The 15,902-nt window shown below is 37.4% G+C and overlaps 1 protein-coding gene across 1 annotated transcript in view; it reads left to right on the top strand.

Annotated features, from left to right (window-relative positions):
• tmem104 (transmembrane protein 104) overlaps positions 1–15,902 on the top strand; it is a 49,230-nt gene that overhangs the window by 19,459 nt on the left and 13,869 nt on the right. Inside the window, exon 9 of the mRNA XM_079894666.1 lies at positions 14,885–14,978. Coding sequence (XP_079750792.1) covers positions 14,885–14,978 — 94 coding nt within the window. The remainder of the gene's footprint in view (positions 1–14,884; positions 14,979–15,902) is intronic.

Here is a 15,902-nt window from a genome sequence, read left to right as displayed (position 1 = left end):
AGGAACTACTAGGATTTTAGTTTTAGGAACTCCTTTTGGAGGACCTAATTTAGCTCTTACTTCAGAGTAGGGTCTAAACCAGCACTATAGGAGCTATCCGTGACGTTAGTGTTCATGGATTAGCTGAACGCACGCAAAACACCAGCACCCGCCATTTTTTTTTTTAAAAAAGCCACGTAAATACACAGATTATAGCCTATATATATATATTTACTCCACATACTAACTCTACGAACATGGAAAACAGTGATGGATGGGCCTCTCAACCTTTACGGTAAGGAGAACATCCAACACAATATGAGGGGACCAAGTTAAACATGATCATGTATTTCTGCTCAGCTAGAAACACTGGACATCAGCCACACGGCATACGCTAATACCTTTTCATATACTGTCTACTTTCTTTGTATAACAGTTCTATCTAATAACGTATTAGACATGACTGTTAGACAGATTGTAAACGAATGAACACGGGAAATGCGAGCGCTGTGTGCTTAGGCTTTGGTGTTCTCAGCACCGTCAAATTGAAAGTTACAAAATCAAGCGTGGATAATGTCACTTCAGAGTTCCTACTGGCAGTGTAAATGCAACCAGGAAAATGTTCCTAAGGGAACCATTAGTTCTTGGAGAACCACGCTAGTTCCTAGAACGACCGGTGCAAAACCCCCTTATGTAACGTTTGGCCCTCTAGTGATTAAAACAAAACTGCATGCATTTTGCAGAAGAACTTTGTTTTGGTTGTGCTTTGGCTCTGCATGACTGTGCAGATGAATATGGTTATCCTATTGTTCATAAAACATTATATAACCAGTTTAGATGAAAAGGATCTCAAGCTGACTAGCTGAAGACGTTACTGTAGCTTTACCCATTAATAGACCCGGTACTTACTTGAAAATAAATCCGAGCACAGCTGAAACAACTATAATGAAATGACCCTTCACAACAGGTAATGCTTTACAATGAACTCTGTTAGAGAGCTACATATGGCAATTTATCTTCAATATAATACCTCACTCACCTGTTAAGTAATAAAAACACCTTCTCTGTGTCACTTTTACAATATTTCAGATCCGTCAGTTCTCGCCATCTCCGAAAAATCAAGCCAATGTTGATTCTGGTTTTATTACGAGCCCTGTCACGTTCTCTTTTTGCCAGCAAACTCTCCTCTGTGCTGCATTTTTTTTTAAACGGGTAATTCCCCGACGGTTCGAGATTTAGCGTGATTCATGTCAACCTTTCTCGCTTGTTGTGATGACTAACCTATGTAGTTAATATTTTTCCGTGTCTGCACTGATTTGCTTCATCAGTAACCCTTAACAGGAGTAATTTCTTATGTAGAGAAAGATTTTTTTTTTTTTTTTTACATTTATCTTTCTCTACTTCTGAAATAACCTTTATATACTTTATATTATTTACATTTTAATAGTTTTTAAATACATTTAACCAACCAAATGTATATTACCAACTCCATGTTTCATAACTCGTTGCACATTAGTTCTTATAATGAACTGTGTGTGTATAACAACATGTGCTTAATTCATTTAGTTCTCTCTCTCCTCAATTCTTCAAACCGTTCTGTTTTAAACCGTTTTTAAGTGTTATGTAGATCACTGCTGTCACTATTTTATCCCATCCTTAAAATAAATCCTATTCCAGCGCTTGGTGTTCTAGTGGCACAGCAAACAAAGAGCTATTTTTGATCTCTGGCTCAACAGCTGTCCCTGAGCAATGCTATATTTTTAAAGTCCAAGACGCTTGACACACAAACCTCAGGGTTGCGGGACAAGGACAAAAATGGCATTTCAGAGCATAGTCATTTATCTACTCTTAATTAAGCAGTTTTGTCAACTGTGAAAGACTTCAGTAAATCTATTTGGATTGTCTGAAACGGGTATGGCTAAGGCTGAAATCTTTTTGTTTTCTCTCAAGTTAAACAGACCTGTCTGCCCAGCAAGCTGTGGCTTTGATCAGCAGTAAAGGTTCACTCTGTGTAAAATCCTGCAGTTTTATCTGTTGTTTGCTGAAAGCTGTTAAAAAGATCAGTAGACTGAGAAAGTTCAAAGGATAAACTTGAGTTCAAGTCCAGGACATTGCTGATTAATTTAGGGAATGTATTGAGAGTATTCCATGGATCTGCCTATGGCACTTTTCCACTGCATTGTACGGCTCACTTTTGGGGGGTTTTCCACTGTGTACATTACCTAGTACCTGGTACTTTTTTAGTACCACCTCGATTTGAGGTTTCCAAGTGAGCCGTACCCAAGACCGCATTAATGCACGGGCTTACCTGGGCTGAAGCCCAGGGGCCTCCCAAGTTTAGGGGCCTACCATGTTCAGGTTCATGATGAGCTGAAAAGGTCATATTGTTTTGTAACTTGTCAGGTTTTCTGTCAATCACTCTAATCGCACGTTACATGTCTGCTGATTGAGTGACCCACGTGGCCCCATAAGCCCCGTTCACACAGCCAGCGATTTTGTCGCTGTATGTCGCTAGTCTCTATACTGTGAAGTCGCTTGTGGCCGTTGGTAGTGCTGTCGCTCTAATGTTATTGGTAGACTGCTCGTCTGGCCACATCTATACAAAACACCATCACAAGTGATACAACTATATTATTTTAATTTGACTAGGAATTAGGCTCAAAAGAAACAGTATGCTGTTGGGAGGGTGTTTTTATATTACCACACAGCAGTGTTCAGTGGATTAAATAATTTACTAGATTAACGATCGATCAATCTACAAATTAAACTCACTCATACTGTCATAAATGACTAAAACGTCATCCGAATTTGACAAATAATACATTTTCTTGTCCCTAATAGTCAACATAATGCAGGGGAAACTAAAATGAACTGCAGCAGTGCTAAACTTGCATCATAAACTACAACACTCGAACTATAAATGTATGAATTAATCTCACTGAGACTGTCGACAGTTTCTTTACCATGCATCATTTTATTATATCCATGTTTGTGGTTAGTTACAATCAAATCATATAAAACAGTGAAATCGCCCTCGAACTCTTCTGTCTTGCCTGCACTGCACTCGAGACGGTGACGGGAGCTGAGCTCCACTGAAAGGCTTCTTTCCTATTGGCTGTCGCTCGCAAAAATCACTTCTCATTTGCATAAAGGTGAAATTTCTCAACTGTGATGTAGATTACCTAGATATTACACTTTTTTTTAAATGAGACCCTATAAATCGAGGGGATGGGGGGCCTACAAAACCTCTCAGCCCCGGGGCCTAACATTAGGTTAAGGCGGCTCTGGCCATACCGATATTAAATTGTGACTACAGATCACTGATTGGTCAGAGAAAATGACTTTATCGTGGTCAGTAGACTAGGTGGCGGCACAAATAACGATCAGTCTATAATCAGTAGTACTAAAGCAGGACTAAACTGCAGTGTGAAAGTAAAGCGAGCCGTGCCGAGTCGTACCATGCAGTGGAAAAGCGCCATTATATATGGAAGGGGTGATGTGTAGTGAGGATGTAAATTGTATCAAGGACAGGAATGTGTCCTCCCTTTTCTCATTGGGCTGGTAATTATTCTGAAGGGGAAGCTGGATTAATTGCTGTACATGATCACCTTTATTCTATGAGTCCATGTAAAATGAGCTAATTTCCTTAACCATCTTGATGGGAGGATCCTTTGTACAAAATAGTCAGAAGCTACATTTCTCAAGGAGTCATATGATGGTCATTTAACACACTGAAACTGCTCATTGATCACTCCAAACCAGCAGATTGTTGTGGCAGAAAGTTGCTGAACAATCAAGAGATCTTATTTTGTATAATTTTTTTTTTCCCCACTTGAAGTCCACTTGTAATGTTAGCAATGTCAATGTTACAAAAGATTACCGTTTTTTTTTTTTTTTTTTTTTTTACCTTTATGTTGTGTTCGGGTCATTTTGACCAAGAGAGGATATTCTTTTTCCTGAAAACGTTAATGTTATCGCATTAGATTAAAACTTACTGACTTTGCTCACACAACTACTTCCTGATCATTTTTGAACTTTTGGGATTCTTTTTTTACACAAGGTTATTTTTGTAGCTGACCTTATTGCATGTGCATTTGTAGGAGTTTCCCTATCAGACGCAAAATCTAAATTTAAGTCAATTTACTGGAATTTGCGCCATTTATCGCCCAAAAAAGCTTGTCTTAAACCAGACGCTTTTTTGCCCTACTCTTGGTAGATTGTGTTGGTGATTTATGGAAATGATCTGGGTGCATCTGTGTTCTTTCATTTGCGCGTCGTCAGTAGATCACGTGCAGAACTTTCCACTCCCATCGGCACTTTTATGGAATTGCGCTATCATGCTAATATGCCTGGTTTAGTAAATCTGGCCCCATAGGTGTTACAGGGTTTTCAACACAGCGTAAGGGTAAAGTTATATTTTGGGCCTTTTTATTCCTTAATTGGATAGGAGAGTATAGAGTATGTAGGAGTCTATATAGTATATGCAGAGGCAGAATGTTCTCTTTTTTTTTATTTCTTTTTTTTATTTCTTTTCTTCTTTTTTTTCCGCTGGTGAGGAAATCTGCCCACTGAGTGGAGAGATTGTCTTCCTGGCTGGCTAACATGTTTAGAGCCCATCCTTTCAGCAACCTTCAGTATCCATTGGCCTCTCTCCTAGGACACACATTTGCTCACTGTCTCGCTCGCTCTGTGAAATATGGGTCACAGCGTAGAGATTTGCAAGATAAAATTAGTTTTTTCTCATCTTTGGAGGAAAAAAAAACATGCTTGTGAATTAAGATAAGCCCTTGATGTATACAGGTTATTTTATACATATGTTTTAGGAACCCTTATTTGGACCAAAAAGTTGCAAAGTTGGTTTAAAATGTTTAATGCAATAATAGAGAAATATTTACCTGGATATTTTTGTGCTAAACATTTTAAAGGATTCATCATTTCTTGCAGGGACTTTCTTGAATATTTCATTTTGAATGAATTGCTTAAAGGAGAACTCCGGTCAATTTTAACATTGAGCTCATTTTTTTGTCAATTTGGAGTGCTGTCAATACAGAGAACAATGACAAAAATCGGTGTTGCCTACACCGTGTTATCCTCTTTTTAAAATTTGCACCCTGTTGACTTCAATGGGGCAAGTTTTAAACCTGCTTTTAGCCTCTTAACATCCTTGATGTGTCATTACAAGTGCACAGGTCATGTGAGTGATTCCTTCAGAGTGAACAAAGTAGTCGATTGTCGAGTTCACGCGCATAGGTTTAGTTACCTATGATCACGCGCGTGAACTCGGCAATCGACTACTTTGGACTTCAACCGAAAACAGGATGTAAATACAGGTATTTGCGCTGGCTTAAATAACATCATTTTTATTCATATCTTTCACATCTACTGCAGTCAGATTCACCCGTGTTCACTCTGAAGGAATCACTCACATGACCTGTGCACTTGTAATGACACATCAAGGATGTTAAGAGGCTAAAAGCAGGTTTAAATATTGCCCCATTGAAGTCAACAGGGTGCAAATTTTAAAAAGAGGATAACACGGTGTAGGCAACACCGATTTTTGTCGTTGTTCTCTGTATTGACAGCACTCCAAATTGACAAAAAAATTAGCTCAATGTTAAAATTGACCGGAGTTCTCCTTTAACGGAGTCAGATTTCCTATTGTATTCTACATATTACAAATGTTTAAACTTTCTCCATCTTGGTGTTTCATGCTTTCGAAAAAAACTCTCCTAAATGATGATTGTTCAATTTACTTTTCCAAAACATATTGAACAAATCTGAAAGCTCAAGTTGACAGCAGTAGATTTTTTTGTTTGTTGAGCAAGTGATGTAGTTGAAGCTGTCTTTTAGAAAGCTCTTATGCTGTGGGTGGATCTGCAGGAATAAGACAACGCAGATGGTTTAGTGGATATTAGCTCAGCAGGATGAGGAGTTTGAGCAGTGGCCCACCAGGCGAAGAGTCCTCTCTCTAATCCACAGTGGGATTATCGTGCCAGTGCAAACACTGGCTGACCCACAGTCACACTGGTGATTCTTGCCAAGCGGGGAAGGAGTTGTCGAGGAGGACTAAGAAAAGATGTGGCAGATAAACTAGACTGGGAAGTAAATGCAGATAAAACAAACTCAGCCTTGGGTTAAGATCGTGATATACCACGTCTGTTGCACTCTTGACAGCTCTTCATATCTTCTGTAAGATATGCAAGGATGAACCTGTCAAAATGCTGTAAACATAGCATAGTTGATGTAACAGCAGCAGTTCTGGTCCCAACCACTTTTAAGTATCCCACAGCTGTCGGTACATTTTAATGTCTTGTTTTGTTATTCGCTGTGCACGCTGCCAGAAAAATCCCATAGATTTACACTAAAGAGACCGGAATATCATAGAGACGTGGACCAGTAAATAACCTTGTAAACCACCTAGAAAATACCCACAGTGCCCTGGCAATCACACACAGCCCTCAAAGGTTTGTGTCTAGTGCTCATTCAGGTTCTGTTCTGTCTTAATCTGCTGTTGCCCATTATTATAATTTCTTTTAATTTCCCTTAAATCCATTTCTGCAGGCTTAACTTCAGTCCACTGAACAGCTTGTGTGTTCACCGGGGCTACCTGCTGGGTACAATATTGTTCTCGGTTTGGAAAAGCTGGTTATCTTGTCCAAGGACATTGCAGAATGATGTAATGGTCTTCCTCGGTGGGTGTCAGGACGAGGCTGTACGTGATTTCCATGAAATGAAATCCACAAGCACAACCGATGTCTCATTATCAAAACATCCTTCCGGATGTTACCCTGAACACAGAAGCTACTTGCTTAACCTTCATACTTCATGTTTGTGACTTTTGTTTGCCTGAAAGGTGTTCAGACTGCTGTTTGTTTGGCCATTTTAGATTTACACAAATATTTGTAGTACAGTTTTTGAGCTGATGGCAGTGAATATAAATATATAAATAATATTAAGAAAAAACACAACACCGAATTTGTGTTAAAAAAAACACAAACAAATTTGTGTTTCATTGTGTGATGTGTAAATAAATGTTGTTTATTTATTTACCAAATTTATGTGCACTCTTGTCATTTCAGCTCACTTTAAAAATGCACCGATACAAACAACCGCCTACTGCGTCTATGACAACAATGTATGATTATACATTTTGTTATGTTTACATTTATTACCTTTTTCTTGTCTTTTTGATTTTCATATCTTTTTTGATTTTATTATTTTCTCAGTAACACTTTACAATAAGTTTTCATTAGTTAACATTAGTTAGTTCAAATGAATTAATAATGAAATGCATTCAACAGCATTTATTAATCTTTGTTCATTTTAATTTCAACATTTACTAATACATTATTAAAATCAAAAGTTGTATTTGTTAACATTAGATTATGCACTGTAAAATAATATGAACAAACAATGAACTGCTGGATTTTTATTAACTAACGTTAACAAAGATTAACAAATACAGTAACAAATGTATTGCTCATGGCTAGTTCATGTTAGTTAATGGATTTACCATTTTCTCTTTTCCTTTTCTTTCTTTTTTTCTTTGTATTTTCCTTTTCTTTTCTTTCCCTTCCATTTGCCTTTCTGTTATCGTTTCCTTTTTTGGCTGTACAATATATCGTTTCAGCATCAACATTGATACGCATCCGTGATCATCACATCGCAGGATGTGTGATGTCAAGTAATTAGGGATTGAAGTCGTCGATCCGTGATCCATATACGGACCAGACCCCACGGTTCGGAACATGTGATTCATGGATTAATTGCAAAGTTTAACCATCATAGAGTAAATTTAGCAATTGCACCTGTTTTAAGCCCTGTCAGTTTAAACTTTCAACCATGTTTATAGCATTCAAGCTCAAGAAGCGAAAGAGAAGTCAATTCAGAACTCGCATTCGTTCTTAAAGTGACAGCAGCCTAATGTACCTGCAGCTCTCTGTGACATTAATGTTAATCAAACAAAGAGAAAATCACTTTTTTTTTCTTAAACAAAAATTAATTATATTATTTTACACATTGAAGACTATGCAGTGTTATTTTACATTTTATTATTGCTTGTGATTTATAATTTTCTATGCAGATGCTCTCCCTGACAAAATCATCCCAATCATTCTAAAATGATTAATTCTTCCAAATAGAGCTGTTCAAATCATCTGGTTTTCATATCGATATATATATATATATATATAGCAGCCCTATTTCCTTTTGCTTTTTTCTGTTCTTTCTAGTGGTTAAGCTTAGTTGTACATCTGGGTTTCTAATCGACAGATTGCATGTTCAAACACTGCATTTGTGAAACTTCAGCTATCACTGTTGTGCCCTTGATCAAGGCACGTAGCATCAGCTTGCTCCAGAGGGACTGTCCTTACGACTTAATGTGGTGACGTGGAGTGAAAGTCAAGTCAGCCCCGATCTTGATGAAAAAAATATCCTATTCTATTTAGCTTCTGTTGAACTGGACAAAACCTGAGAGCTCTATGGTTATAAGAGATCTAAGTGCTTTGATGAACTTGACACAGTATTACAAAGTCATGAGAATTAGTCCTGCTCCTCAGTGTCTCCCATTGTTTTAGAAAGGTTTCAGCTTTGATTCACACCATAGTTACCAGTGTAATCATGCTGCAAATGACTGTAAATGGATGAATGGTTTCTTTTTAAAAATATACCAACCTTTTTTTTTATTTTTTTTTTACCAAAGGCCTTTAGGAGAGAGCTGTTGACCCATGAATAGCAGAGTAATACAACTGTCCAGCCTTAATGAACACAGCCTGACTCACGACAAATACTTCCGTAATGATTTATCGGCTCTGTGACTGTTATGAATGAGAGTGAGGTGAATTGAGACCCATTACAACAGATTTGTTGATCATATTTCAAAGATATTCCTTGAGCCTAAATCTTGAGTTGGTTGTGTGTAAATTAAAGAGGCTTGAAAGAAGCTAATTGGTATTTATTGGTCTTAATTTTAAGCTTTAAATATGAATGTTCACTGTACAATTTAGCTTGTTAGTTTGTGTTCTGTTATTAAAGAAAAGTGTTTAAAGCATGCAAAGTAGGCTAAAATTATATTAAGGATCAGTTACTCATCTTTATATCTTTGTTAGAAGTGTTAGGCCATTTATTTCTCTTTTTACATGCTATTTATTTATTTATTTGCTATTTTATTGTTTTGTTGGTTAGGAAAAGTTCTATTTGGAAAATTTTGTCATGGATTTGTCACCAGACAAAAGACGGTCTTTTGCCCTTTCCTACTGTCAGATTCAAGCAGACAAAACCAATGACCTCTCCAAAGAGTCAGATACAGCATTGATTTTATGACACTTCCTGTCTTAATATGGAAATCCACTGGGACAAACAAATATTCATGTTTTCTATTATTGTAAAGATCAATATGCAGGAAAGATCTGTCTTGACAGCTTTCAGCTTTCCAGGAGGTCTGGGCATATTTGCTGCTTTTTATATAACATTTTGCCTTGTCTTCCTCATGGGATCTAAGGGCCTATGTTGAGCATCCTTTACCCCTGCCCCATGGCTCTGATGACTGTTAAGTTTTTGAATTAAATACCAGTGCTATTTTGCAATGAATTAATGCACATTATCTGTTCTAGGCCGTGCCATGTGTGACCTTGGAATGATCATTTAAGCTCATTTCATTGCAAATCTTTGAGTGTTTTTTTAAATCAGTTGTTCTTGTGTATCATACATTTTTATTATGTTTAAATCCAGTATTCAGTTTGTGCCAATATGCTGACCTCAAACCAAAACAATGCTTTAATTGCTTTTCTTACTTCCTGAAGGATGGGTCAATCTGCGGTTGCATAATTTTTTTTTTTTTTTTTTCACTTTCATGAATGCACTTGTTAAGCATTCATTTATTCATTAATTGAGCTCTTAATTGTGGCAGCATATTGCAGCTCATTTTGGAGGTTAATGATGCTTCCGCCTGACGGATACGAGCTGAAAAAAGCTAAATTACTGAGTCATTATTGGTTTACAGTTTTTACACTGGCTTTGTAGCAGGTTTATTCTGCCTGTATGTATTCTCTGCGTGCGTGCGTGCACAGTCATGTGAAAAAGAAAGGTCACCCAAATTAATTCTATGGTTTTAAATATTGGGACATAATAAAAATCATCTAGTCTTGAGCAGCTCTTAAAATATGTTGTATTTGGTTTTCACCAAACGTGGGGCTGTGCATTATGGCCAGACATCTCCACTTAGGTCTTGTCTTTCCAAAGGACATTATGCCAGAAGTCTTATGGTTTGTTCAGATGCAACTTTGCAAACCTAAGCTGTGCTGCCATGTTCTTTTTAGAGAGAAGAGCCAACCCTTCCAAACATGCCATACTTGTCCTGTCTTTTTCTAATTGGACTGTCATGAACTTCAACATTTAACATGTTAACTGAGGCCTGTAGAGTCTGAGGTGTAGTTCTTGGGTGTTTTGCGATTCCTCTGAGCATTGCACAGTCTGACCTTGGGATGAATTTTCTGGGACGTCCACTCCTGGGAAGATTGGCAACTGTCTTGAATGTTTTCCACTTGTGAATAATCTAACCCACTGTAGAATAATGGACTTCAATTGTTTGGAAATGACCGTATAACCCTTCCCAGATTGATGGGCATCAACAATTGCTTCTCCAAGATCATTGCTGATGTCTTTCCTCCTTGGCATTGTGTTTTAACACACCTGAATGTTTCAGACCAGCGAACTGCCCAAACTTCTGCTTTTATAGCTGTGATCACACTTGCTGATGATCAGTTAATCAAAGGCGTTGACTGTTACTAATACTCTTAATTCCTGTGGAGGGTGTACTTAGATTTTCACACATGGCTTCTCCATTTTGGCCTAGTTTTTGTTCAACAAATAATGACATGGCATAATATGCCATGTGTTATTGTTCATCTGAGGTTGTATTTACCTGATTTTGAGACCTGCCAAGGACCAGAAGATTTTTTTTATTATGTCCTGATACCATACCGTAAAACCATAGAATTCAATAGGGAGGGTGTCCTTTCTTTTTTTACATAACTGCAAATATGTGTGTGTGTTGTCGTCGTCGTCGTCATTGTTGTTGTTATACTTTTATTTATATATTTATATTAATTTAATTTTATATATATATTTTTTTTACATTTTTAATTTATTTATTATTATTATTATTATTATTATTATTATTAATGTCTCTAATTTTTATTTTAGAGCGTTTACTTTTGAATTGATGGTTCTGTTCTGAGTATAAATTATTTAATCTGTCCGTTCTGTTAGCCGATGTAGTAGCAGCGTATCTGCTTCCCATTTGTTGATCCTGTCTAGAATGTCTAACAAAGATTAGCACTGGAGACAAATGCCACTGGGATCTTGACACTTTGGGGATTTGGGGAAATATAATCCGTTTTGCATGTTACTATCAGTTGAGTTATAATCCTGCATTCTGTGCTGCCACAAGGGCTCACCCAAAGTCCATAGACACAAATGTCCCCTAGAGCTGCCCACACTTGGAGTGAAGTTAGGGGAGTACATTAAGAAGAAAACCATAAACTGGCTTTGCTCAATGTACTCATTCCATTTGATGCCACAAATTGCAAAAAATAGAACCGGAAACTCAAATGGTTATGCTAATATCTCAATTGCTCAGAGATTTGTTATTCTGAATTATACGTGTTATACCATGACAGCATCTCCTGGTGCCAAATAACGGTCATCGACTGTTGGTTTCATTTCACTCATATTGATGTGATGAGTCAAGTCCTGCTCTTCCATCAAGCTATTCACCTTTGCATTTTCTCATTTAATTTTTTGGTTTATCTCATTTCAGTCAAATGTTGCTTTTAAATGAGCTCAGTATTGCTGAATTTGTTATCTGATATTGCTTTGGGAACATTACAGTCATCCAAAAGAAGATATCCACATCTGGCAGAATGTCCCAATGACCAACATTTTCGGCCAGCAAAAGGTCAAAATTAGCATGGAAATTGACTCGGTTTACCCAGCAACAATATTTTGATCCCAAAAGATAAAATATATTAAGAACTACATTAAATGTGCATATTCCTTTTTTAAAGAAAGGAATAAAAAATTCTAAATATTCTGCACAGACATTTTTCGGAATATTGTGTTTTCCCCCTGTATGCATAGTATACAGTATGTACAATATACAACCTGAGCTGACTAATATACAGTTTTTTCCCACAATACACTTTTCCACACTTGCACTGGCAAGTAATATGAGACCCAATTTTCTGCACTGGCAAGTAATATAAGCACATATTATTTCTTTGGAAGTTTTTTTTAACCCCATTATTTAAAAATAATAATTAAGCCACTGAATAGAATCTATTTTGATTTCAGGTTAAAGATTATACATTAACCCCAAGCGTGAGCAGTACTACTAGTGATGCCTGCTAACACACGGGGTTCATGCTTGGCTATTTTACACTATTAGAGTGTGAATGAGCTCTGTGTTCTGATAACAAGTACAGTATGTCACAGTGCCTCTCTGTCTCTCTTCATGTCATGTCTGAGTCACCCAGCACCCCACGGCTCTCGCTCTTTCTGCTTCCCTTGATGCCCTCTCTGCCTGGCCCTGTCCCTCCATTTCTCCCTTCACTCCTATTCATTGCCAAACTTCCTTCCTGTTGTCCTTTCCTGGCATGCGTTGTGCACCAGCATGCCAATGTTGCACCATTTTTACTATCAGCACCAACAACACTCGTCGAATGGGACAGAGAATGGAAATCCATTACTATCGCTCTGCACTCCTGGCATGAGTGGGCGAGCTCCTGTCAAGTTTCCAACCTTTCTGCCAGCGTCCCTTTTCAAATCGGAAACTGCGGCATATGTTATAAGTTAGGCTTCGAATAAGAAGCTACAGCAGGCCCGGCCATCAAAACTGAGATTGGGTGATGTGTTAGCTTTGACATCGCTTCCTATAAAGAAACTGAGATGTTTTACAGGGTTTTTATTTCTTTTCAGTTTCATTATTTGTTGACATGAGATTGCATATGGTATTTTATGGCCATTCTGGGATGTAGGAGTTCTGCTCAGGAACAGATATTTATCGTTAGGATTGTGTGTGTTGTCAACCATCATGAAATGGGGGGGGGGGGGGGGGGTTGTATATTTTTGTGTGTTGGGAGTGATGCAGGCATACACTTCGATATAACTCATGCAGACAGCAATGCATTATGTGGATTTTTCAAAGTGCATTTCTTGCTCAGTATTCTCCTATTTTTCGCTTTATTGGTTGTTCTTAGGTGCCTTTTAAATCCCTTATGTATATAATGACTTTAATAGCTAATGAGTAGTTGACATTAACTATTTATTTTTTTATTTATTCATAAGAACTCTTAAAGACCTTCTTTGTCTTAAGGGATGTTTAAAACCTTCAACATCTCTCCTTAATCATGATATGAGTCCAAACCTTTTCTTGCTCACTGTTTAACTTCTGCTATATTGTTTCATGTCCCGTTACAACCCTTTATAGGAATGGCAAATGAACTTAGATCCTTCTGCTCTTTTGTCTTGTCCCTTCAGGGCTTTAGCTGTTTAGCAGCCTCTCTGTCAGCTCTTTTATCAGGACAGACATTCAGGCATCATGATGGACTGTTATCTCACCCTCATCCTATCTGACTATACAAAAACCAAGACACTTCTCACCTCTCAAGATAAAGCATGAATGGTGTCATGATGATTTACAATTCACAGTTTAATGAGAGTCATCCATCAATAATGTGCAATGTATTAATTAGAACAAACTGCAGTGTGTTAAATTGTGTTTTTGACCAATAGATTAATGGCCAAAAACACAATTTAACACACTGCAGTTTCAATCAAAATTGAATCAGTTTACTTGAATTCACATTCTTGGTCTGATTGTGAATGAAAGGGGAGAGATTTTATTCAACTTGTGTTGGAAAACTAAACTTATGCTAATGCTAGTTGCCTGAAAAACCAAATCACCATATTCAAAATAGTGTGTCAGTTCTTCTGTAATGTACCAGAAGAGGGCAGCTGAATCAGAGTACAGATTACTTTTAAGAAAAAATTACCACAGAGATAAACAAACACATGAGCCACGAATATTAAAATATGTTTTTTAACCTCTTGCTTTTTGTGATTGTTTCTTTTTTTAATGGAAATTTGAAGATCACACCTAAAAGTAGACATGCGGATTCACAGAACAGTTAAATGTATTTAGGACAGATACCTCCATGCCATAATTTAACTACGCTGTAAGCTGATAATCACACATGATGGGAAATACACAAAAGGTATATTAAATGTGAGTACTATTGGTAGTAGTAGTTGAACATTTAAGAGTAAACGCCTTGCTTGCATGATTATCCACACCAGGACTGGGAGGTCCAGTTCTTCTTGCAGCCGTCTGTGAAGATGCTTAAGTCTGTAATATAAATATCAAAGAGACTGGCACGTCTCATCAACACTCAACCCAATGCAGTTTATTAGAAATGAGTCATGAATCTATGTGCCTACACAGAAGCACATAAAAAGCAATTAAATGCTTACCATAAGAGTCATGAGCAGACCCATGCAGACTCTGTTCCCTCAGAGCTCAGAGAAAAGCTCCTCAGATTCTGTAGAATTGGAACACCCGTCATTCATGAAGTTCTGTGCATCCCTGGCCATTTTATACACTTATTTTATTGCTAGAATATGCATGTCTACTAGTTTTGGCCATTTAGTAGTGCAGTTGGTCTGTCTACGTCAGGTTGAGTTGTTCATGTTTGTTGGATATTCTACTGTGTACCATGTGAAACCACGTTTGTTCGTTATTTAAAGGTCAACATATTATGTCTACTGAGATCTACCTTGGTCTCCTGCTTGACTGTATTTTTTTTTATGCTTTCATTGACTCATTTTCTGTATTTTTATTTATTTTCAGGGTGTCTTCACGCTGTTTTTGGGGCCCTTCACCTTTTTTAATGCGCAGAAGACCAAATATCTCCAGATCGTCACCTCTGTAATGAGATGGATTGGTAAGTTCCGTACTATTTTAATTTATTTCTTTTTTTATTGATTTAATTTATTTTTTATTTTATACGCTGTACAAATAATGTTTTTGTTATTACGTTGCAACAAAACATAGCCTATTGCATTCAAGATTTACCTTATGGACAAAATAAATTACATGGTGTTTTGAAGGAGGTTTGAAATGTTTCTGCAAGTAGATTTCATTAAAGCTTCAAAAATATCTGTAGGGCAAGTGCATTAAATCCATCCGTCCGTGATTGGGCAGTCAGTTACCAGATGACAGGCCCAAAATAAAACCGCCCATCCTCACCATCCTCTCAAATCACAGCCGCACTGAATCGCATTTAATGTGCATGCAGTGGTGAATGAACATACAATGTACAAAGAATGCTTATTCTTGCGCAAATATTCTCAGTGCTCATAGAAACTTCAAAGAAACAACCATATGTCCTTTTGCTCACCTTTCTCTCCTCTTCGTCTCATTGATTCACAATAAGACGTGTATGCGAGTCATTGGCGATTGGATACGCTTCCTAACAGCTCCACAGGCACTAACAAGGCAAAAAAAAAATAAAGGCAGTTGTTCTAGCTGTGTAGGTTTCAGTAATGCTTGTAGAGTGGTGCTATGCAGCATTGTATAGCAATTACTCAAAATTTATGTATCAAGAAATGCATTGACAGACTACAGAAATCTGCTGATTAGCATGTGCACCCACATTTCTGCCATCTGTGTTTTAATGTATTGCTCATTTAAGGGCACTATAACCTGAGGGGTGAAGTAGCACATCCTGCTTGCTTCAGCAACATTAAACTGCTCAGTGCAGGTGATGAACTGCTGTTATTTCTCAAACTGTTTTTCCAGAACCTGTTCATGTTCTTTTAGTCATTTGAATCAATATGGGGTCATTTGCACAGTGCATGTATTATGT

Source organism: Squalius cephalus (genome assembly GCF_949319135.1).
Source record: "Squalius cephalus genome assembly, chromosome: 1".
In the NCBI taxonomy this organism is placed as follows: Eukaryota; Metazoa; Chordata; class Actinopteri; order Cypriniformes; family Leuciscidae; genus Squalius; species Squalius cephalus.
Note: the sequence above shows the minus strand (reverse complement) of the source record. Positions and strands in the feature narration are given on the sequence as shown.